The 23,230-nt window shown below is 46.7% G+C and overlaps 3 protein-coding genes across 8 annotated transcripts in view; 1 reads left to right on the plus strand and 2 right to left on the minus strand.

Moving 5' to 3' along the window:
• The window catches only part of LOC307208612 (L-amino-acid oxidase-like), a 29,915-nt gene extending 18,560 nt beyond the window's left edge, over nt 1-11,355 (minus strand). The window contains exons 1-3 of one of the 5 annotated variants that reach the window (XM_079963399.1): nt 10,876-11,355; nt 5,044-5,191; nt 2,021-2,179 (exon numbers count right to left, since the gene is read on the minus strand). In XM_079963399.1, the coding sequence (XP_079819525.1) occupies nt 2,021-2,033 (13 nt within the window). In that variant the 5' untranslated portion in view covers nt 2,034-2,179; nt 5,044-5,191; nt 10,876-11,355. Of the gene's footprint in view, nt 1-2,020; nt 2,180-5,043; nt 5,192-6,501; nt 6,601-10,875 lie in introns of those variants that run through there. The other 4 variants (XM_079963398.1, XM_079963397.1, XM_079963401.1 and 1 more) reach the window with 4 other exon arrangements.
• On the plus strand, nt 6,481-11,354 carry LOC307209106 (lymphocyte antigen 6 complex locus protein G5b-like). The gene is made up of 3 exons (XM_079964209.1): nt 6,481-6,602; nt 7,700-7,813; nt 10,621-11,354. The coding sequence occupies exons 1-3, from the start codon at nt 6,548-6,550 to the stop codon at nt 10,746-10,748; spliced, it is 297 nt and encodes a 98-aa protein (XP_079820335.1). The 5' UTR covers nt 6,481-6,547; the 3' UTR covers nt 10,749-11,354.
• Nucleotides 11,356-14,670: 3,315 nt separating the features above from the next.
• LOC307208912 (uncharacterized protein) lies at nt 14,671-21,218 on the minus strand. 2 transcript variants are annotated; one of them, XM_079963951.1, is made up of 2 exons: nt 20,966-21,218; nt 14,671-16,106 (listed from the first exon to the last, which is right to left on the minus strand). In XM_079963951.1, exon 2 carries the CDS (start codon nt 16,093-16,095, stop codon nt 15,127-15,129), a length of 969 nt encoding a protein of 322 aa, XP_079820077.1. In that variant the 5' UTR covers nt 16,096-16,106; nt 20,966-21,218; the 3' UTR covers nt 14,671-15,126. The 2 variants fall into 2 exon arrangements, with proteins under 2 accessions (XP_079820077.1, XP_079820078.1); XM_079963952.1 differs by lacking the exon at nt 20,966-21,218 and adding an exon at nt 17,723-17,885.
• Between the last annotated feature and the right edge of the window lie 2,012 nt (nt 21,219-23,230).

A 23,230-nucleotide genomic window follows, 5' to 3' on the forward strand; every position in this document is an offset into this window, starting at 1 on the left:
CATGTGCCTATAATCTCTTCATGTCACATACACCAAAATCAGAAAATACATTCCACATTTTTTCCTGGACCCCAATATTCCCTTCCAAAACCTGCTAGGAGGAAAAAAGATATAGATATTTTAAAAACTTTTGTTATTGATGTGGTGCCCGAAGACATATATTAAAAAATTAGCCTTCTTTGTAGAGAACCCTGGTCTTGCTGTAAATCTGCATGCAAATCTGTATGGAGATTCCTTAAGCTGAATTGAGTTCATATTTTTTCATATGCCATCTGAAAATTTCAGGGCTATTTAGCATCTTTGGCTGAGTACACACCAGACATTAAAGTGCATATCTCCTGGAAAAATACTGGGAATTGTAGTTCACCACTCACAGAACTACAACTTCCAATACCCTTAATAAAGAGGCTTCTGGTGAGACCAGAGGGACATCGCTATTCCTGACAACAAACCCCTAACTATTGGATTCTTTTGCCCCATCTTTTTGTGTCTGCCAAACAGCTGTGTTATGCTTATGATCATCTTTTATTCTCTTGTTAATTATGCTGTTTTAAATGTGTATTTTATATTTGACTTCACTTAGCAATTTTTTGGGGAAATGTTTAAGGTTTTTGGTTTGTTTGTTAATGTTGTGTTAAATATGTATTCCGTAGTTGACCTCCTTTGTAATATTTTGAAATCTTTAAGATATTGTAGTTTTCTGTTAATTATGTTGCTTTGACTATATACTCTATATTTGTTTTTGTTTTAATTTATTAAAGCTTTATTGCAAAACAATTTACATACTACATAAAAAACAACACAAACAGACCAATACCATACCCTCATAACAACTAAACACTAGCAACATATCATTTGATATCACACACACTTTTGACTTCCGATTCACCTCACTGTACTTTTTACACATGATTGGTCTATACGCACTTCCTTATTTTTTAACTGTTACACATCAAAGGTGATTTTTGCTTCTATAATTTCGTTATTATTCAAGATTCAATCTAGACCTGTCAGGAGATTTGCATCATCACAATACGTACTTTTTTAGATATTCTTTAAATATTGTCCAACCTTTATTCTCTTTCTGGTTTGAGTTTCCTCTTAATCTCCCAGTCATTTTTGCAAGTTCTAAATATTCTATCATCTTCACCTGCCAGTCAATTTTTGTGTGTACAGTGGTACCTCGGGTTAAGTACTTAATTCGTTCCAGAGGTCTGTTCTTAACCTGAAACTGTTCTTAACCTGAAGCACCACGTTAGCTAATGGGGCCTCCTGCTGCCGCCGCGCCGCCAGAGCACAATTTCTGTTCTCATCCTGAAGCAAAGTTCTTAACCCGAGGTATTATTTCTGGGTTAGCGGAGTCTGTAACCTGAAGCGTCTGCAACCCGAGGTACCACTGTATATGTGTTATTGGAGATAGATGTCCTCAGAGAGTGAGGACTAGCCAGGTGAGGGAGATCTTGACCCTGCATGAAAGTCCAGAAACTATTGGAAAGATGCTGTGATCTTGGGTTATTAATTAATAGCTGGAGGCAAATGGGGCCTCCTGCTGCTGCCACATCGCTGCTGTGTGATTTCTGTTCTCATCCTGAAGCAAAGTTCTTAACCTGAGGTAATATTTCTGGGTTCGTGGAGTCTGTAACCTGAAGCGTATGTAACCTGAAGCATATGTAACCTGAGGTACCACTGTATTTGACTTTCTTCCTGATTGTTTTATTGATGTTTTAATATTCTGTAAACCGCTTTGAGATTTTTCTTAAAAATATAAAGCAGCAAAGAAATGAAATAAATAGTACTAGTAATAGTAATTAAACTACAGTACCCAGAATTCTTTTTCTGGGGTGAGGGAGGGAACAATCTTTAAGCACATGGTGCATACGGAACTTCCATTCCCTCTAATGCCCAGATTCACAACTAAGAGGTTTCAGTACTTTCTGTTTTCCTTCCCTTCCCTTTTGGCTCAGCAACGAGAGGAGAAAGGATTTGCCCATGTAACACCTTAGTCACCTGACATGCTTACCCAACCTGCCCATGGTCCTTGGGCTGGATCCCCAAAAGCTACGGCTGGTGCAGAGAAGAACCAGGGCCGTCTCACGGATGCTGACAGGTTCTCTTTAGCCTTGCCTGCTGCTGCCTTTCAGCCCCAGCAAAGCACCATGAGGCCTTGAGCAACTGGACTCTGGGAGACAAACAAAAATTCCGAGATCAGCAAGGGGGCGGGTAGGGATGCAGCAGAAGATCAACACAGCACTAGGGCAGAGCAAAGGTGACAGAGAGCTTCAGTAGTAGCCAGAGTGGCTACTGTGGATTAACCCCTTCCTTCCCACACTGGAGGGGAAAAGCAGCTGCCATGCAAGAGCATGGTTGGGGACTTCCCGGAAGAAGAAACAGCATGCTGGTCACTTGGTCTAGCAGCAGGAGCATACCATATTTTTCGTTCTATAGGACGCACATTTTCCCCTCCAAAAATTAAGGGGAAATGTGTGTGCGTCCTATAGAGCGAATGCAGGCTGCGCCGCTAAGCCCAAAGCCAGAACAGGAAGACGGAGCACTGCGGAGCGCTCCGTCTCGCTGCTCTAGCTTGGGGATGGCTGCGCGCACAGCCTCTCCAGGGCAGCGGGGTGCCTTCACCCCACTGTCCTGCAGAAGCTAGCAAGGCTGTTCCCAAGCCAGAACAGCGAGACGGAGGGCTCCGTCTTGCTGCTCTAGCTTGGGGACGGCCGCGCGCACAGCCTCTGCAGGGCAGCGGTGCGCTGCGCTTCAAAGGCTTCAGGGATCTTTGAGGCTGGCAGTGGGGGAAAGCAGCGCTTCCCCCCACCGCCAGCCCCACAAGCTCTGGTGAATGTACCTTGAACTCACCTTGTTTTAGAGGGGGAGAACAAGAAACAATTTTTTTTCCCCTGTTCTCCCCCTCCTATGGTCCTGTGCGTCCTATGGTCCGGTGCGTCCAATGGAGCGAAAAATACGGTAGTCGTCTTTGGCCACAGGGGATCATCGACTCCTTACTCCTTTGTTGTTGTTTAGTCATTTAGTCATGTCCGACTCTTCGTGACCCCATGGACCAGAGCACGCCAGGCACTCCTGTCTTCCACTGCCTCCCGCAGTTTGGTCACTCATGTTCGTTGCTTCGAGAACACTGTCCAGCCATCTCGTCCTCTGTCATCCCCTTCTCCTTGTGCCCTCCATCATTCCCATCAGGGTCTTTTCCAGGGAGTCTTCTCTTCTCATGAGGTGGCCAAAGTATTGGAGCCTCAGCTTCACGATCCGTCCTTCCAGTGAGCACTCAGGGCTGATTTCCTTCAGAATGGATAGGTTTGATCTTCTTGCAGTCCATGGGACTCTCAAGAGTCTCCTCCAGCACCATAATTCAAAAGCATCAATTCTTCGGTGATCAGTCTTCTTTATGGTCCAGCTCTCACTTCCATACATCACTAATGGGGAAACCATAGCTTTAACTATACGGACCTTTGTCGGCAAGGTGATGTCTCTGTTTTTTAAGATGCTGTCTATCCTTACCCCTTACACTTCCTCTATGGGGAAATGATATATAATGAATTGAAAAGGATGTTTAAAATAATGCTTATAAAAAAACCCAAAAAAACCAGAAGCTTTTCTTTTGGAAATTATAGGGACAGAACTACCTAAACTATATAGAAACTTATTCATGTATGCTACTACAGTGGCAAGAATGTTACTCGCCCCAAAATGGAAAGAAGCAGAAGTCCTAGCAATGGAAGAATGGATATAAAAGCTTATGGAATATGCAGAAATGGTTAAACCTACTGGAAAATAAGAAATCAAGATAACAAACTTTTAATAAAAGAAATGCTTTATTGAATATTTACAGATAAATTGTAAACAGATAAGAACATTGGCAGGATTCTTGTAATAGCCTGCAGTTTTATAAGAATATATTTAAAGGAGAGGAATAAATGAATAAAATTAAGTTAATTTGGATATTCAGAAGATATTAAAGCTAAATTTAAGGAACCACAGAAAGGGGGGAAAGAAGTCAAGTTTTGAAATGTTAAAATGATTGTGAAATTAGTGAAATGTATAAATCTGAAAAACATTATTTATTTATTTTTAAAATGCTCTATGGCAGGCATAGGCAAACCTGGCCCTCCAGATGTTTTGGGACTACAACTCCCATCATCCCTGACCATCCTGTAAGCTAGGGATGATGGGAGTTGTAGTCCCAAAACATCTGGAGGGCTGAGTTTGCCTATCCCTGCTCTATTAAAGTAGAATTGGGGAAAATATGGCAATATGGAAAAAAGCTGGATGATAAAAGGTGTAGATGAGGAAGACTGATTTTATATGTATGATGCTCTAAGAGAAAAATACCATCTGTCAAAGGTGGCACAATGCCAATACTTGAAGCAACAACATCTTTTAAGCAACTTGGTTTGGTCCGGCACCCTTCACAGCCTTTGAGACACCCAAAATTTGGGAGCAATTGGATAATTCATTGGAAACTAAAAAGCCAGTGATGACTTTTTATAGATATTTATTATCAACAAATATGTTTGATGTGCAGAGTTTAAAAAACAATTGGGATAAATAATGGGAATGTTCGTGGGACGCAGGTGGCGCTGTGGGTTAAAGCCTCAGGGCCTAGGACTTGCCGATCGAAAGGTCGGCGGTTCGAATCCCTGCGGCGGGGTGCGCTCTCGCTGCTCGGTCCCAGCGCCTGCCAACCTAGCAGTTCGAAAGCACCTCCGGGTGCAAGTAGATAAATAGGGACCGCTTACCAGCGGGAAGGTAAACGGCGTTTCCGTGTGCGGCTCTGGCTCTGGCTCTGGCTCTGGCCAGAGCAGCGATGTCACGCTGGCCACGTGACCCGGAAGTGTCTCCGGACAGCGCTGGCCCCTGGCCTCTTAAGTGAGATGGGCGCACAACCCCAGAGTCTGTCAAGACTGGCCCGTACGGGCAGGGGTACCTTTACCTTTACCTAATGGGAATGTTCACTGCTACCTAGGAAAATGTTTTGGTATCAGACGTATCAATGGATCTTAAATTAAGACATTTACGACTCCTTACTATTTTGGGAATTGAGTTCCAGATGGGTCCTTATATCAGCCAGCCTCTCTTGCACAGAGACTCCACTGCACAGGGAAAATCCTGTTGGTAGAGCATCAGACTCTTCATCTCAGGATTGTGGGTTTAAGCTCCATGTTGGTCAAGATTCCTGCATTGCAGGGGGTTGGACGTATTATTATTATTATTATTATTATTATTATTATTATTACTATACCCCACCCATCTGGCTGGGTTTCCCCAGGCACTCTAGGCTGTTTCCAGCAAAGTATTAAAATACAATAATTCATCAAATATTAAAAGCTTCCCTTCAGATATCTTCTAAAAGTCAGACAGTTGTTTATTTCCTTGACATCTGAGGGGAGGGCGTTCCACAGGGCGGGCGCCACTACCAAGAAGGCCCTCTGCCTGGTTCCCTGTAACTTCACTTCTCTCAGTGAGGGAACTGCCAGAAGGCCCTCGGAGCTGGACCACACCCCTCTGCGTTGGGAGTCCTTTCCAACTCTATGATTCTGTGTCTTGTGTGACCCACAGGCTGCCTGCCTGTTCAATGCCAAAGTGATACAATGGTGGTCTGCTTGTGGTCAGGATCATCATTATTTTTTGTGGAGTGGGTAGTCAGAAGACAGTTTGCTGTTAGTAATAGACTGGCAAGGAAAAATGTTTTTTAAAGAGCCTGCGTCTCTTGAAACTGGTCAAGAGCAAACTCCTAAACTACCTAAACTTGTCTGTTTTCCTGCGAAGAGAGAAAAAGGTGGATGTTACTGGTGAATCTCTCCTTTCTCTTGACACCTACCCTCTCCTATCCAACTATTAAAACAAGGGTGCCCAAACTTTTTTCAAAGAGGGCCAGATTTGATGAAGTAAACATGCATGAGGGCCGACCCAAGTTGAGCTTTTTTAAGGATTTTACCCCAGGACATATACTGCCACGGGGGCCAGATTAAATCGGCCAGAGGGCTGGATTAGGCCCCTGAAATGGACTTTAGACATGCCTGAAAAGAAGCTGAACCCCCTCAGGGTCTTGACCCCCAGTCCTGAACACTACTGGTCTGTTAATCATACATAGAAACCTGCCCTTCTCCCTAGATGCATGTGTTTGATCTTGAAGCCAAAGGGGTGCAACCCCACGTTTTAATGCCCAGCTATGCTTCGCCTTGGCCTCTGGCATTGACTCGCAAATATTCAACTGTAAGGTTAAAGAGTACCGAAAATATGGTATGGGAACACACATAGAATCTTGTACATCTCGTTTCCGAGGGTGGTACTCAACTAAGTGTTATGCTGCACAAATCTATTGAAAGCAATGGACCTAACTTAGTCCTGCTCATTAATTTCAATGGGTCTACTCTGAGTACCACCCTCAGTCTTGGGAATGATTAGCCAGCCATTTCACCCACCGCCTACAGATTGTGCTTTTGCAAAGGCCTATCCCCTGCCAGTGTAGGATGGTTATTTTACCTCTCGACGGAAGAGCTCGACTGAGAGAGAAGCAATTGATTCCAAGATGGTTGGGGCTCTGCTCTTTGCCGTTTGTTCCCTTGCTCTGCTTGAATCCGGGGGTAAGTCCTAACAACAACAACAACAACAACAACAATTTATTATTTATACCCCGCACATCCGGCTGAGCTTCCCCAGCCACTCTGGGCGCTTCCCAAAAAATATTAAAATACAGTGGTGCCCCGCAAGATTAACGCCTCGGAAGATGAAAAACTTGCTAGACGAAGGAGTTTTTCGTTTTCTTAGCCGCTTCGCAAGACGCATCTCCCTATGGGCTTGCTTCGCAAAACGAAGCTTGCCCCGCAAGCTCCGGGGATAGCGGGGAAGCGCAGCGCGTCTTCCCCGCTGTCCCCGGACCTCTTCTGAAGCAAGGGGTGGCAGGGAGAAGATCGCTTCTCCCCGTTGCCAGCCCCGCAATCTCCGGGGACAGGTCCAGGGACAGAGGGGAAGGCGCGCGCCCCCCTTCCCTTGCTTTAAAACAGGTTCGGGGACAGCGCGCGCCTTCCCCTCTGTCCCCGGACGGTCTCCATAGGAACGCATTGATTTTCAATGCATTCCTATGGGAAACCGTGCTTCGCAAGACGAAAAACTCGCAAGAAGAAAAAACTTGCGGAATGAATTAATTTCGTCTTGCGAGGCACCACTGTACTGTAATACATCAAACATTAAAAGCTTCCCTAAACAGGGCTGCCTTCAGATGTCTTCTAAAAGTCAGATAGTCGTTCCACAGGACGGGCGCCACTACCGAGAAGGCCCTCTGCCTGGTTCCCTGTAACTTGGCTTCTTGCAGTGAGGGAACCGCCAGAAGGCCCTCAGTGCTGGACCTCAGTGTCCAAGTAGAACAATGGGGGTGGAGACACTCCTTCAGGTATACAGGACTGAGGCCGTTTAGGGCTTTAAAGGTCAGCACCAACACTTTGAATTGTGCTCGGAAACGTACTGGGAGCCAATGCAGATCTCTCAGAACCGGTGTTATGTGGTTCCGGAGGCCACTCCCAGTCACCAGTCTAGCTGCCGCGTTCTGGATTAGTTGTAGTTTCCGGGTCACCTTCAAAGGTAGCCCCACATAGAGCGCATTGCAGTAGTCCAACTGTGTGTTACACAAGGCAGCAGACCTTACAGCAAAAGCAAGGAGGCCTCACTCTGCTTTCTTCCCCAGAGAGTGTCAAATGCAACACTTGTCTCATGAAGAGTCCCGATGCCGAGTGCATGACTGGAGTCGAAGGTTGCATGTCTCAGGGAGAAAAATGCATGACCATCAGCATCAGCCAAGGTAAGGGACCCTGGTCTGGTTGCCGCATCATTCAGAACCGGTTGAATAGAGCAGGGAGAACCTGCAGCCCTCCAGGTGCTGCTAGACTACAACTCCCACCATCCCTGACCATTGGCTGGGGCTGATGGGAGTTGGAGTCCAACGACATCAGGAAGGCTGCAGATTCCCTGCCCCGGGTCCGGAGTCTCTCAAAATGTGATCTACCCTATTTTTCACTCCATACAGCGCACCTGACTATAAGGCGCGCCTAGTTTTTAGAGGGGGAATTCAAGAAAAAATATATATTTAGGGAGCGCTGAGCAGAGCCAGGGTTGTTCCCAGGCTCTGCTCAGCGCTCCCTTTCACGAGCCACATGGAACGTGCGTGCGGCACCTGCGGGCTTTTCCCTGAGGAGAAGCCTCCGCAGAGCAGCGGGCAGCCTTCATCCCACTGCCCTGCGGAGGCTTTGTGGGCTACCCCAGAGCTGCTTAGGAGCTTGTCGAGGCTGGTGGGAGAAGCCAGGGTCCCCCCCCCCCAGCCCCAAAGAGCAGCTTGGGGAGAAGCAGACAGGCTGCGCGCTACCTTCCCGCTGCTCCCAGAGATTGCGGGGCTGGCGGGGGAAGCCCAGGTCCCACCCCCAGCCCCAGGGACCACACATTCACTCCATAAGATGCACAGACATTTCCCCTTAGTTTTTAAGAGGAAAAAAGTGTGTCTTATGGAGCGAAAAATACGGTATGTATGGCCCACTTGGGGTCTGCAAGCTCCTTTCAGGTGTCTGCAGAAAGGGAGGCCTTTGACTTGTGGAACAGTCAGGAATATCTCTGCTGCCAGACAATGGAAACTGCGGCCATATGAACCAGGGCAGCACTTATTGAGCAGGTTGACTAACACAGGTCTGAAGCCCGTGTTTTCTGTACGTCACTGGTGCAATCTACCAATTTCCCCTAAGACCTTTTCTAGTCTCCTCAGCACCCTGGCCCAGGGCACTTGTTTTTCATAATATGGAACTGGTTTTAGCAGTGATGCTGTTGCTGTGTGTGTGCGTGTGTGTGTGTGTGTGTGTGTGTGTGTGTGTAGTTTCTTAAATCGCCCACGCACACAAAAAGAGACAGAGGCTGTGTCCACACTCCCATCTACTGCCGTTCCAAAGCAGTTGTCTTTTAAAATGTGTTCACATGTCACAATCCAATATGCATAGGTATCCTGTGCTTTGCTGTAAAAGATACTGCTGTCTGCCACGCTGTTTCTTAAACCAGCCTCAAACTGATTGGAATTCTTACAGCGCTCCTAATTCCTCTCCAGACCCAGTGCAAACACCTTTTGCATAGGTTAAAGGCATCCCTGCCTGTCAACACATAGAAATCAGAAGAAATTTTCATTAAGTTAGCCCAATGTGGTCTGCTCTTCATCCAGCGTCCCACTGCTGCTGGCTTAGAAAGTGATGAACACAAAGCCACAAACCACATTTCTTTTATCTATCCTGCTGTTTCTTGGGAAACATTTTGATGTGCACCCCCCCCAAATCCCCAGCTTTGATCTGAATCAAGACAACGAAGGAGCATAAAAAGTACACCCTAGCTGCATTTTAAGCCTGCAATGTACACACAGAATAGCACAGTGGTTAGAGCATCGGACTAGGCCATCGGACTATCCCCACAGAGCATAGGAGCCAACTCCTAAGAGCCAAGGTCCCTTCCCCCCAAAAATATTTTTTTTGGGGGGCTGGGGCCCCCAGAGTTGATGGACATTGCAATTCAAGTTGTGTACATGCAGCATGTCATGTGATCGATTATGCAGGGCAGGGCTTACCTGTCCCCCCATGCCAGGTTTATGTATAAGCCAAACAACCTATAGCTTAGGGGCCCCACTCTCTTGGGGGCCTCCAAAAAAATTAAAGGGGAAAAAACCCTGGATGTACATTTCCAAAATATAAGATAAAAAACAAATAAAACAAAACCTTACATACAGCAACAGTGGCAAATGGCTTTAGATACCTATTATTCAACGCAAAAAACAGCGACAATTTGTTGTTGACAATGGACAGCTGGACATATAAAGGGCCCCATTACCTTCAGTAGCTTAGGGCGGCCTCATCATACCTAAATCTGGCCTCCCCCCCAAATATTTTATTTGAGTTGGCATTACTGCCACTGCTTCTTAGCCTAGCCTACCTCAAAGGTTCTAGATTCAGGAAGGTAGCCATGTTGGTCTGACGCAGTCAAAATATAAAAATAAAATTAAAAAAATGTCCAGTAGCACCTTAAGAGACCAACTAAGTTTGTTCTTGGTATAAGCTTTCGTGTGCATAGGTATCTATTTTTAGGGAAGTTTTTAATATTTAATGCTGTATTGTTTTTAACACTTGATTGGAAGCTGCCCAGAGAGGCTGGGGAAATTTAGCCAGAGGGGTGGGGTATAAATAATAAATTGTTGTTGTTGTTGTTATCATCTGAAGAAGTGTGCAAAGTGTGCATGCACATGAAAGCTTATACCAAGAATAAAGGTGCTACTGGACATTTTGTATTTTTATTTTCAATATTCCTACCCCACAGGGTTGTTGTAGGGATCAAAGGAGGAGGAGAGGAAGAACCATGTGCGCAGCCTTGAGCTCCCTGCAGGAAAGCTGGGACAGAAAAGGGAGGAGAATTAAACGAATGAATGCAGGCATGGGATAGCAGAGGGGTAGGAGCACCTGAAGAGGCTGGGGTGAGTCAGGAGGAAGTTTACAAGTCCAGAGCTGGTTCTGGCTGCTGCAGTGAGAGGCTGGAGGGGCCGCGGATGCCAAACTTTCCCTACTTTCCCTTCTTCTCCCGCCCCACCCACAGACGGAAAGGAGAAATTCAGGATCCTGGGCTGCAGCAGACAGAAGAAAAAAGGCTGCGGGGTAAACAAGGAGTCGCACGGCCACCAGGTCAGCATCCGATGCTGCTCTTCGGACTACTGCAACGTCTAGCAAGGAGCTGGGAATCGACCCCGTCTCCATAATTCTTCCTTCTCTTCCCGCATCTGCTCTCCGTTTTGTCTCCCCTCCTCGGGAGCCAAGCCAAGACGTGAGAAAAAAGCGGGGAATGGAAACTTACAGATCTTTGCAAAACTCCCCTGGCTTCTCTGAGAATTCCCTCATATTCCGGAAGAAGAATGGCTTCTCTTCCTCATCTCCACCCACAACCCACGTTTGCTTGGCTTCCCCCTTCCCTCTCCGGGGGGGGGGGGGGGAGGACGTTCCTCACCCCTCTTCTCTTCCAGAATATTTGTGGGGTTGAGCAACAGATTATATTGAGGAAACGTAAATGACAGAAATAAACGATGGAAGCCTGCAAACAGCAAGAGTTGGGGCTTCCACACCCACCCACCCCTTGCATAATTTCAAATGCATGTGGTTGAAAAATTATGTGATTTAATTGTGTGATTTTTCAAATGATATTTCACTGAAATGGCTCAGTGAGGAAATGAAAGTGAAAGAAAAGAGACCAAAGATACTTGAAAATGTGATGCAATGCGAAATATGGGTATGTAATATAATTATTCTAACAAATAAAGAAATATTAGCAAGTTCCAATGAGTTCCAAATATCATTGTATTTACAATCTGTGTCTAAAAGCAATCCATTCATATGTTGCAAGAGTTGTCCTACCCATTGATTAAAAGGGGGGGGGGTCATAGTATTCTCTCTCCAATGAATCAGTAGAAGTCTTTTGGCAGAAGTTAGGGCACAGAGAACTCACCCATGTTAATGGTCAGCAATTTTGAGAAATTAGAGGACTTTGTGGTTATTATTTCACGCATGAATCAATTCTTGTGAAGCATCTCAAAGCAAATTCACAACACAATAAAAAATAGTAATTCCACACAGTTGCAACCAACAGGTAGGTAGGGTTCAGCATTAATCTGTTAACAAGCCTGGCACAAGATGGTTTTCTGCAGCGTTGTTAAGAAACTCACTTTTCTCTGCCCTCCCCCAAGCTAGTTTCCCAGAGTAGTTTAACATACAAATCCCTCTTCACAGGGAACTCTGGGAACTGTAGTTCTGTAGAGGCTTCCTACCAGCTCTCAGCCTCCTTAATGAACTACAGCTCCCATAATTCTTTAGGAAAAGCCAGGAATGTTTTTAAGGTAGTACGATATTGCTTCAAGTATATGGGGTGTTCTTGATTCTGTCATAGAAACGCAAATCAAACTCTCTGTGGACGTTGCTCCTTTCGAGGCCGACAGATGAGGCCAGGCTAGTTTTCCCTTTGCCGTAATAAACTTTTGGGAGGCAGAGGTTATAGCATGTAAATTGTGTAAGAGTGTGTTATGCATTTTTTTATATATATACTTTAAACTGCCCTGTTATTATTTCAGATGTAGGGCCGTATATAAAATTAATAATATTAATAATTATTTTATTATTAATCAAATAGCAGCTGCAAGGAAACCTGTTCAGCTTCCTTTTTTGCTTTCTGACGGTAGGCAGGAAGCAAGTTCTTTACAGTAACAACTTTTGGGGCTTAGGGCTGGGGCTGTGTTGGTCTCCCCGCTACACTTGCCAGGTTGTTCTTCCTGGGAGCAGGGCTGGATTTAGGTTTGATGAGGCCCTAAGCTACTAAAGGTAATGGGGCCCTTGGTGTGTCCATCTGTTCTTTGTCAACAAAAAATTGTTGCTGGTTTTTTGTGTTGGATATATGTTATATGGTAACTGATGGACCTAATAGGTATCTAAAGCCTCCTGAATGGAACGCATTCGCATCCTGAATGGAACGTAAGATGCGACAGTGCATTTGTGTGTGCACGTGTTGCGTTTTGCCGCTTCCACGCATGCGCATGTCATTTTGAGCATCTGCACATGCGCAAGCGGCAAAACCCAGAAGTAACACTGTTACTTCTGGGTTGCCGCAGAGTGCAACCCGAAAGCGCTCAACCTGAAGCACATTCAACCCGAGGTATGACTGTATTTTGGAAGTGTACATCATTTTTTTCCCCTTTAAATTTTGGGGCGGTTCCCAAGAGAGTGGGCCCTAACCTATAGCTTGTTTAGCTTATACATAAATGAAGCACTGCCTGGGAGGCAATAAGCACATCTTCCCCAGTGGCCCTCAGGTTCCCTAACAGAGACCAGAGGTTGCTTCTCCACTCTGTATTGCAACCTCCAAACTCTTTCAGTGATGGTGCCAACATGGCTGACTCTGCGTGCACCAATTTACTATGCATTTTCCCTGAAAGAGCACCTGGTGGAAGAGAATTTGCCCAGCCAACACCACCCCAACCGCCCCACCTACTTATGATTAGCTGCAAAGGGTTGCCAAGATGTGTGCGCTATTCGTGATTATCCAAAATGTTTGTCCGATGATGACCGTGACCCAATATTAACTGGAAGCTCCATCTCCCAAAAGAGTCAGTGTCTATAACAGCTCATTTTTGCTGAGTCATTAGTTGGGTTCTGGTGTGATGAAGTCTTTTGCTCTCTTGAGTCTTTTCAGCTATGCAAACCTTGGCATTCGATTATATGGCAAAAGTGTATTAATTGAGGTACAGGGAGGGAGGGAGGGAGGGAGGGAGGGAGGGAGGGAGGGAGGGAGAAGGGGTCCGGCCAGCATATCAGGGCTTCCACCAAATCCTGCAACCGGCAGGATTGTGCCCATAGCTGTAATTCTTCGCTAACTCACAAGACAGCGACTCCTTAACTCCTCTCCCTGCTCAACAGGGGAAGGGCGGGAGAAGTTTCTGACCCGCAAGGTCCACAAATGACAACACTTTGGAGGTCCCAAGCCGCAAGGTGGTTAGATTGGTCTCAGCTAGGGTCAGGGCCTTTTCAGTACTGGCCCCAACTTGGTGGAACGCTCTGCCACAAGAGACTAGGGCCCTGCGGGACTTGACATCTTTCCGCAGGGCCTGCAAGACAGAGCTGTTCCGCCTGGCCTTTGATTTGGACTCAGTCTGACCCTTACGTTTCCCTACCCTTATGGTTTTGATTTATGAGCTACTATTAAAATGAGGCTGCATTTTAAATTGTATTTTAACCCATATTTTAATAAACTGGTTTTGTTTGTTTGTCTCCCCCCTCCCCGCCCATTATGTTTTATTGTAATTTTATTGGTGTTAGCCGCCCTGAGCCCGGCTCTGGCCAGGGAGGACGGGGTATAAATAAATAAATTATTATTATTATTATTATTCACATTCAGAACTAAAGGACTTCTGCTCTGGAGGCCAGGACCTGAATCAATGGATCCAAGTTACAATAAGGGAGATTCCAAGCTAAACACCAGGAAGAGCTTTCTAACAGTGAGAGCTGTTAGATGGACTCCCTTGGAAAGCGATATAGACTCTCCTTTCCTTGGAGGTTTTTAAGCAGAGGTTAGATGGCTGCCTGTTTATGTCCCCCATCCCCAACCTTGCCCCATCTTCTCACAGCTAACCACATTTTCTGGAGCAACAATTCCTGGGCAGTCCGCTTTCCTCCAGGACGTCTTTCGCGAAAAGGTCTGCAGGGCCAAGACAACGGGAGTAGTTGTCCCCAAGTCTGCTGGGTTCTTTAATGTCCATGATCTACTAATGCTGGGCATGACCCTAGCTGTTCCTACCAAGAGCTTGCCTCCTTTTTACCAGTGTTCGTAATAAACATGCAGGGTGTCACAGGGGCTAATTCCAGGGGTCTAGTGGGTACCAACAGATTTGGCTGCTCTCCTGCATCAATACAACACTATGGCACCAAGGGTGGGAGTGGCGCCATTTGTGCCATGCTAGCTGCTGTTGGAATCCCACTTCCCATCATCCCGCCCACACGATTGGGGACAGTGCTGGGCATCCAGAATTGTTGCAGAAAGGAGACAAAATCAGAGGAACATTTTTTCCCCCAGCAAAAAGATTTGCTGGACCAAATTTGCCCCCCCCCAAAAAAAAGAACAAAAAAATTATTTCATAAATCAGTAAACAGAACACAGAAGAACGCATAAGGCGCAGCACTTGAACTTTCTGGGTTGGGGGAAAAGATTGTCACACATGCTTCTAATCATTAAAAAACTTCACATACTTGGCAGTAGGACGGATGCATGCATAAAATTTTAAATCTGTGATTAAGGCATAGTTGTTCAACTAGGAAAAAAAGAAATGCCCTGCCCGCCCTGAAATCATATCCTGGACCAAAAATTTTGATTGTTTTATACATCACTAGTGAATAATCATTCATTGCCAGCTATGCGATTGACAGGAACTGCAGAGAACATTGGAATAATGGGATCTTGAGGGTGGTGCATATTTGAAACCGCAGCAGCGAGATGCCTTGTAGTCAGTCGTTTTGACTCCCCAGCAGCGCCACAAAGGTACCTCCTGCGCTGGCTCCTCCAACCTGTCACTCAACCAAGCCTTCCTTTGAAAAGCCTGGCCCACCAAGCCGACCAGGTAGGCTTCACCTGATACTGAACTTCCCCGTCTTCTCTGTACACGTTGATATCGCTCTGCCCCTCACCAGAGATGAAGGTCAGATTTACTCCTCCACACGTCACCATCAGTTTGGCATCGTCCTGTAGCACCACTGGCTCACGTGGAAATTCTTGCAAGGCCTTGTCGAGGCAGCTATGCAGCTCCTTCAAATCTCCCTGAGTCTCAGAGATGTTGGATGGCAGGTCTTGGAGGACACCACTGATTCTGGCGAGACTGAGCGGCATAGGGTGGCGCCCAAGCCTTGCCATGTGGACTTCTGGGCTGGCCTCATCGAGGATGTACGACGCCGTGCCATTGATCCAGACCACTTCGATGTGGACTTCCCCTTTTCCGGAAACAAACTCCTGCTTTGTTCCGTTACACTGAAGGACCATCCTGGAGTTCTTCCGCACCATGGCTGGTTCCTCAGAAAACTTGTGAACAGCTTCCTCCAAGCACTTACGCATGGCTCCCTGTTGCGGTTCCTGCATCTCGGCTTCCAGTAGAGCAGCAAGACTGAGGTTTTTCTGCCCAATCAAGATGGCCGCTGTCACGTTCTCCCCAGCTTTTGCCCCATCGGCTTCAACGGGAGATTGCTGTCTCCACGGGGCCCAGAACAGAGCCCCGATAAAAGCCAGGGTGAGGAGGGTGAGAAGGGCAAGGAGAACCAGAATCAAAGTCCAGGTTTTTCGTTTGCCCAGCGGCCTGGTCGTCTGAGTCATAGTGGACTTGTCAGAGAAACTGGGCACGCCACATTCTATGCTGTAGAGCCATGATGGCGCAGAGCTTCGGGGCAGGATTCCCCAGAGTTTCTCTCTGTACGAGAATCTCTGCACAGGTATGAGCTTGCTGTCGTCCCCATCGTCCAGAAGCGGCTCAAACAGGTTGCTGTCATCCCTCATGCTGGCAGAATCTGGCAATGAAAAACAGCTTAAAAATGAGTGACTTCTGGGCATGTACACCTGAACGCAACCCTTCTGCTCCATGTTAGCAGTTCTTCAAGCAGCGTGCAATTGAACAACTGTTTCTGGTTTTAAATGTTCAGGTTTGTCAGTGGTATTCTACCCTGAGGCCTTTATATTTTGCACAGAACGGCTAACGAATTCATTAGCCAATAATCAATTATTATAATAAATTTATAGTTTTCGTTTCTACCCCACGCTTTCCTCCATACTTGGGATCTCTCCTCCATCTTCATTGTCATCCTCATAACCCCCATGAGGCAATTAGGTAGGGAGTCATGTGACCAGCCCCAAGGTCACCCAATGGGCTTCATGGTCTCCCAGGTCCTAGTCTGACACTCTAATCACTACACCACACTGGGTCCTTGAAGGTAAAAAGCGGAACACAAATGTAATACATCAATAATAAAAATGGTATGAGAAAAAAAATCTATGTTTTAACCTCCCTTTGGCTTCATTGATTATTGGTACATCCTATGGGATGTCAAGGGACACAGGTGGCACTGTGGGTTAAACCACAGAGCCTAGGACTTGCCAATCAGAAGGTAGGCGGTTCAAATCCCCGTGACGGGGTGAGCTCCCATTGCTCGGTCCCTGCTCCTGCCAGCCTAGCAGTTCAAAAGCATGTCAAAGTACAGGTAGATAAATAGGTACCGCTCCAGTGGGAAGGTAAATGGCGTTTCCGTGCGCTGCTCTGGTTTGCCAGAAGCGGCTTAGTCATGCTGGCCACATGACCTGGAAGCTGTATGCTGGCTCCCTCGGCCAGTTAAGCGAGATGAGCGCTGCAACCCCAGAGTCAGCCACGACTGGACCTAATGGTCAGGGGTCCCTTTACCTTTACCTATGGGATGTCGTAGAGTGCTTGGACATACCCCATTCCTGCCATCTGATCTGCACAAGTTATCTGTCTGTTCCCAGACCCGATTTAAGTTGTGAATTCATGCCTTTAAGGTCCAAAACCATCTGGTTATCTGAAGGACAGTGTTCCTCTGCCTGTGTCTTCCCAAGTGTTTCAGTCCAAATTGGGGTTCTGTTATGGATTCCTTCACCAGCTGAAGGGTGGTGAGTATATCTCTAATAATAATAACGATTTATTTCTTATACCCCACCCACCTGATTGGGTTGCCCCAGCTACTCTGGGCAGCTTCCAGTAAAATTACAAAGTGAAACAGCAGGGTCTTTTCTGTTGTGGGGCCAATCCTACAGAAGGCCCTGCTTGGGAGACCTGCCTGGACCTAACGCTGGAAATTTTTAGCGTGGACAGAGGGTGGTTTAGGTTCATTTTCTATTATGTCTTACATGTGGGTTTGGGTTCTGAGGATACGGTCCTTTGGGGCTGTCGGTCACATCCACATAGTACATTTAAAACTTAATTACATCACCTTAAAACACACAGCTTCTCCCAATGAATCTTGGGAACTGTAATTTTTTAGGCATGCTGAGTTGTGAGGAGACCCTTAACAAACTACATTTCCCATGATTCTTTATGAAAGGGGGAGTGGCGTAGTAAGACTGTTTTAAACGTATGGATGTGACTGTTTTCTGGATTTTCTGTTGTTCTCCTTACCGGCGACAGTAGAGGAACGGAAGACACGACCAGAAGCAGGGACTCAAGCCACAAAGATGGGGTACACAGTGGAAATGAAAGGGATACAGCTCACAACCAGAGCAGCATCAGCTGTTGCTGGGGCAACGAAGGGTTGGGACTAGCTAGGAAGCAAAGGAAAATGGAGGGCTGGCATGGTGCTGTTGCCACGGTGATGGAAACACATCTCCCTGATGTACAACACCTGGAGGACTTCCTGCTGGTCCTTCTAGAACATAGGTAGGCAAACTAAGGCCTGGGGGCCAGATCCGGCCCAATCACCTTCTATATCCAGCCTACGGACAGTCTGGGAATCTGCGTGTTGTTACATGAGTAGAATGTGTCCTTTTATTTAGAATGCATCTCTGGGTTATTTGTGGGGCATAGGAATTCGTTCTCCCCCCCCCAAAAAAAAAACACAGTCCGGCCCCACACAAGGTCTGAGGGACAGTGGACTAGCCCCCTGCTGAAAAAGTTTGCTGACCCCTGTTCTAGAAGGCATGAAAGGCTGGACAAAGGAGGCTGAGCTCGCTCTCAAGTCTGGGAGTGTCTGGCAGCAGCAACAGGAAGAGGAGGGTGTTGTAAACCTCCCATCCGTGGCTGAGGGCCTCAAGTCAGCAGTAGGCCCAAGATGTGCCTGGTGGGGTAGAACAGGCAGCCTGCACTGCACCCCCTAAGTTAACCTTCTTCCCTCACCACCCTATCCTAAGTGTTGAAGTCAGTTTCACATGCCAGTCTAGTGGGCTTCAGTGGGGCAGCATCCCTTAGCTGAAAAAGTCTACTTCCTTGGGTGACCTCTCTGGGGCGCAAGCCTGGGTGGTGTGTATGGAGGTCCTGGCCTGTCCAGATGACAAGACAAGCCCCCCTCAGCCCTGCTGATGTGGTCCAAAGGAAAGCAGAGCAATACATTTAGCACCAGCTTGGCTGCAGGAGTTGCTGGAAGGAGGCATACAAGGATTTGTGTGTAGGATTTATTCCTGAGCCTTCTCTTCTCCCGAATATATCCCGCAAGGCAGCGGTGGTTTAGGGTCAGAGTTTCCCTTCTCTTAGATGGGCTGCCTTCCCAGGTTGATGAGCCCTATCTGCCCCAGGATATTGGGGTCAGCAAACTTTTTCAGCAGGGGGCCAGTCCACTGCCTCTCAGACCTTGTGGGGGACCGGACTATATTTTGAAGGGAAAAAAATTTATGAACAAATTCCTATGCCCCACATATGACCCAGAGATGCGTTTTAAATAAAAGCACACATTCTACTCATGTAAAAACACGCTGATTCCTGGACCGTCCTTGGGCCGGATTGAGAAGGCCATTTGGCCGGATCCGGCCCCCAGGCCTTAGTTTGCCTACCCATGGGCTACAGGGATAAAAATTGAGAAAAAGGCTAAAAGGCAAGCTAGAGCTCCCCCCCCCCATTGTGCTACTGTTATCAACAGTTCAAACAATTACGGTAGCTATAAAGGAGATAAGGTGTAAATTATTAGCCTCAGGGGAAGACCTCTCCCTCTCTGAACTGCATCTAAGTGAAGGAACTGATGCTCCTTGGATGGCAACTAAAATCTGCATTGTCCAAAGGCAACATAGAAATAAATTTACTAAGCCAAGCAATCAGTGTGTGAACTTGCCAATCTGGACACTGTGTGGTACCCTACTGTTCACCCATAAACACACACAAATGCACCCCACTCCTAGATTGGATTAATTTAGGAGATGGGGAGACTAGAGGTTGAACACCAGAAAATAGCTACAATAACTATTGGCACTAAAATATATATTTTTAACAAGTACGTTTCCGAGCACAATTCAAAGTGTTGGTGCTGACCTTTAAAGCCCTAAACGGCCTCAGGCCTGTATACCTGAAGGTGCGTCTCCACCACTGTTCTGCCCGGACACTGAGGTCCAGCACCAAGGGCCTTCTGGCGGTTTCCTCACTGCGAGAAGCCAAGTTACAGGGAACCAGGCAGAGGGCCTTCTCGGTTGTGGCGCCCTCCCTGTGGAACGCCCTCCCACCAGATGTCAAAGAGAACAACAAGTACCAGACTTTTAGAAGATATCTGAAGGCAGCCCTGTTTAGGGAAGCTTTTAATGTTTGATGTATCACAGTATTTTAATATTCTTTTGGAAGCCGCCCAGAGTGGCTGGGGAAGCCCAGCCAGATGGGCGGGGTATAAATAATAAATTATTATTATTATTATTATTATTATTATTATTATTATTCTCCTCAGAAAGGCAAAAAATAGGGCAATAGTGATTCACAAAGGGCAGGGATGTGAAAATAGGGGGCTGTCCCTGATAGGGGGCAGGATCAACTGAAGCAGACTAATACATTACAAGAGGAAAACTTTATTTTCAACCTGCTAAGCAACTGTATGCAGAGCCTGGCCTGAAGCAGGGTGGCAACCCTGCTGACATTGGATCTAGGCTACTTGCAAGATTATCTAGGTTTGCAGGATTATCCCGTCTCCCTTTTCACAAGGGTCAACTGCAGACTCTGTATTTTGCCGGAGGGATTCAATCGCATACTGGAAAATCAGGTTTGTGCAATCATTAAAGCAGAATGAAGTGCTCTTGTGCACAAATCCGTGTTGTTGCTGTTTTTCAAAACAGAATTTCCGGGGTCAGGAAAGTAACAGGGAAATGCACTAAAGTGCAGGATAAAGCAACATGGGATTAACGCTCAGTAAAGAGCGGATACAGTATAGCCTCTGTAATGCTCGGTAAGAAGAGCAGGCGTTGTCTAGCCATCCAATCAGGATGGCTATTTAACGCGCAGGTTGCCTGGAGGAGCCCTGGGAGAAACTCTTTCTTGCAAATTAGAAGCGTTATAACTTCAAGAGGATTTCCGCCCTGGAAATTGCTCTTACCATTAGCCCCACCCACCCCAAACGGCAAACTCCGCTTCCAAGATGTTTGCAGACTGAAATCAGAGCGGCTCCAGTCAGGATCCAACCCCCCCCCCCGCCCACTTTCCGACCTGCTGAAACGGTTTGCAGCAACTGCTCCACAGCCGCCTGCGTTGCGCGCAAAAAGGGCGCGCGCAGATCCAAATACCGGGGCTGCAAAGGAGGGAAGATGGGGAAAGTGTCGTGGGGCTGAAATCTAGAACGCAATTGTTATCATCAGAAAAGCAGCGCAGTTGGAGGGGGGGGGAGGAGGAGAAAAACAGGAGAAGCGCAGGACTGCACCCTAAACACGCAAAAGACACGCACCCCAGAAACACGCTTTTTACCTTTGCACCACCACTATGCGAGTCGGCTGAGCTGCGTAAACCCCTTGTTCTCGCGCAGCGTCCCGTCACCGCCCGAATCTCGATCCGCCCAGCTGATCCAGCCGCTTTACAGCCGCAGGCGATCACTCCTCGCTCGCTCCAGCCAGTGGGAGGCGGTCCCAGAATTGCATCGTTAATCCGGTCTTAAAGGAAAACAAAATTAATAAATTCCATCCGGTAGCACTTTAGAGACCAACTCAGTTTGTTATTCGTATGAGTTTTCGGGTGCATGCGCGAGGGTGGAGGAAAGAAGTTCAGCGCGCGCAGGGGGGGCGGAGACGTCAGGGGCGGGTCCAGTGGTCCGGGATCTAAGCTTGCTCTCTAACTGTGTCGAGAGTAGGCATTTAAAGACTCTGATGGGGGAAATCAGTCTTACGATGCAGGACCCGTAGCAAAAGGATGCCGTGCCGAGCGCGCTCGTAGAATCCTACAGTTGGAAAGGACCATCTTTATTTAGGCATCTTCTCTCTTTCTTTTTTTTAAATTCTTTTTTTATTGGTTTTCAACCAGAATACATTTATGTACATTTGTTATACAAATAAATCTCATATAAAACCTTTAGCTCTGCCGAGCTTCAGACTTCCTTCCCCCCCCCCCTTCGGTAAGTATCTTATAATTTCATTACATCTCGTATTTTATTCGTTCATCTAATTAACCATATGCTGTTGAAGTTAATCAAACCCTGCAATTGTAAAGATTTACAATTATCTCTTATATACACCAAATATTTACACCAATTTTCAGAAAACTTCTGATCTTCCTGATCTCGTATTCTCCCTGATAATCTAGCCAGTTCTGCATATTTTATCAATTTAACCTTCCCGTCCGAAATAGTTGGTATTACATTTGTCTTCCAATTCTGGGCCAACATAATCCTTGCTGCCGTCGTGGCATACAAAAATAAATTCTTATCCTTCTTTTTAACCTCATTTCCCACTAATCCCAAAAGAAAGGCTTCGGTTATTTAGGCATCTTCTCAGCCACTCAACTCACTCCCATTTGCCTGTATCTTGGCTTGTGGAAGAGAGCAAAGTTGCCCAGGTGCCCCATGGGCTGTGGGAGGTTAACCTGCAGCCCTCCAGACAGTGCAGAATCACAGCTCCCATCATCCCTCACCACTGGCCACATGGGCTGATGGAAGCTGAGGTCCAACATTTCTGGAGGACACTGGATTGGAGGTGGTTGGTTTAAAGCAGGGGTATGTTATAAGAATGCTCCTTTTTCCTTATGGGGTATCCAAGAGCCCGTAAAGTGGATTCTCTATCGGTAGCAACAGAGGTCAACCAGAGTACAGTGGTACCTCAGGTTACATACACTTCAGGTTACAGACTCTGCCAACCCAGAAACAGTGCTTCAGGTTAAGCACTTTGCTTCAGGATGAGAACAGAAATTGTGCTCCGGCAGCACGGCAGCAGGAGGCCCAATTAGCTAAAGTGGTGCTTCAGGTTAAGAACAGTTTCAGGTTAAGTACGGACCTCTGGGAACAAATTAAGTACTTAACCCAAGGTACCACTGTATGGTATATTGAGAAGCAAAGCAGCTAGTAAGCCTGATCTTTATTAAACTGTTGCAACAGGGTCCTTACTCCCCACAGGCAGGAGGAGAGAAGCCTGAATGATGGTGCGCAAGCCCTTATACAGACTCTTGAAATTGCCCACCCTGTAGCCCAAGACCACCACCCCCTGAAACATCATACATACATCACAGGAGGCGGCCATCTACAGCAGAAATCCTGTCTGCCAGGATACCTGATAACGGCCACTGATTGCATTACCTGGGCAATCTGGCCATTCTTTGGTGAGGGTTAATACTTCAGTTCGTGAATCCAGGTCACAGGCTCACCCTATTCATGCACAAATATGCCCTTAAGACAGGATCTGTAAGCAAAAGACAATGGGGAGGTGTTTCCATTTCCTTCCTCCTTGCAGAGATATATTTGAGGTCAATTTGGGAGATTCAAAATGGCTTCTGGATTGCTCTCCTGTACTATTTCAGACACGTGGTTCATATACTTATGTATGTTTGCCTTGTACATTTATGAACATTTATATCCGAGACCTTAGAGTTCTTATAACAGGTAGGGGTTACGAATCTCTCTTGGTGGGAGGGCTGCATTTATGCACATTCTCTCATGCAGATATCAGGATTCATCAGGATAATACTTTGGGAGTTCCAGCCACCCTGGCCCAGAGACATAGCTCTGCCAAAGTTTCTAGTCTACTTCTT

The sequence above is a fragment of the Podarcis cretensis genome (assembly GCF_951804945.1).
Source record: "Podarcis cretensis genome assembly, chromosome: 2".
Lineage (NCBI taxonomy): Eukaryota > Metazoa > Chordata > Lepidosauria > Squamata > Lacertidae > Podarcis > Podarcis cretensis.

What these genes read in the sequence shown, in the direction of transcription:
- LOC307208912 (XM_079963951.1), bottom strand. Translation starts at nt 16,095, where the DNA reads ATGAGGGATGACAGCAACCTGTTTGAGCCGCTTCTGGACGATGGGGAC.
- LOC307209106 (XM_079964209.1), top strand. Translation starts at nt 6,548, where the DNA reads ATGGTTGGGGCTCTGCTCTTTGCCGTTTGTTCCCTTGCTCTGCTTGAA. An exon ending in TGCTCTGCTTGAATCCGGGG is followed by an intron (nt 6,603 to 7,699) that starts GTAAGTCCTAAC and finishes TTTCTTCCCCAG; the next exon opens with AGAGTGTCAAATGCAACACT. An exon ending in GACCATCAGCATCAGCCAAG is followed by an intron (nt 7,814 to 10,620) that starts GTAAGGGACCCT and finishes CCCCACCCACAG; the next exon opens with ACGGAAAGGAGAAATTCAGG.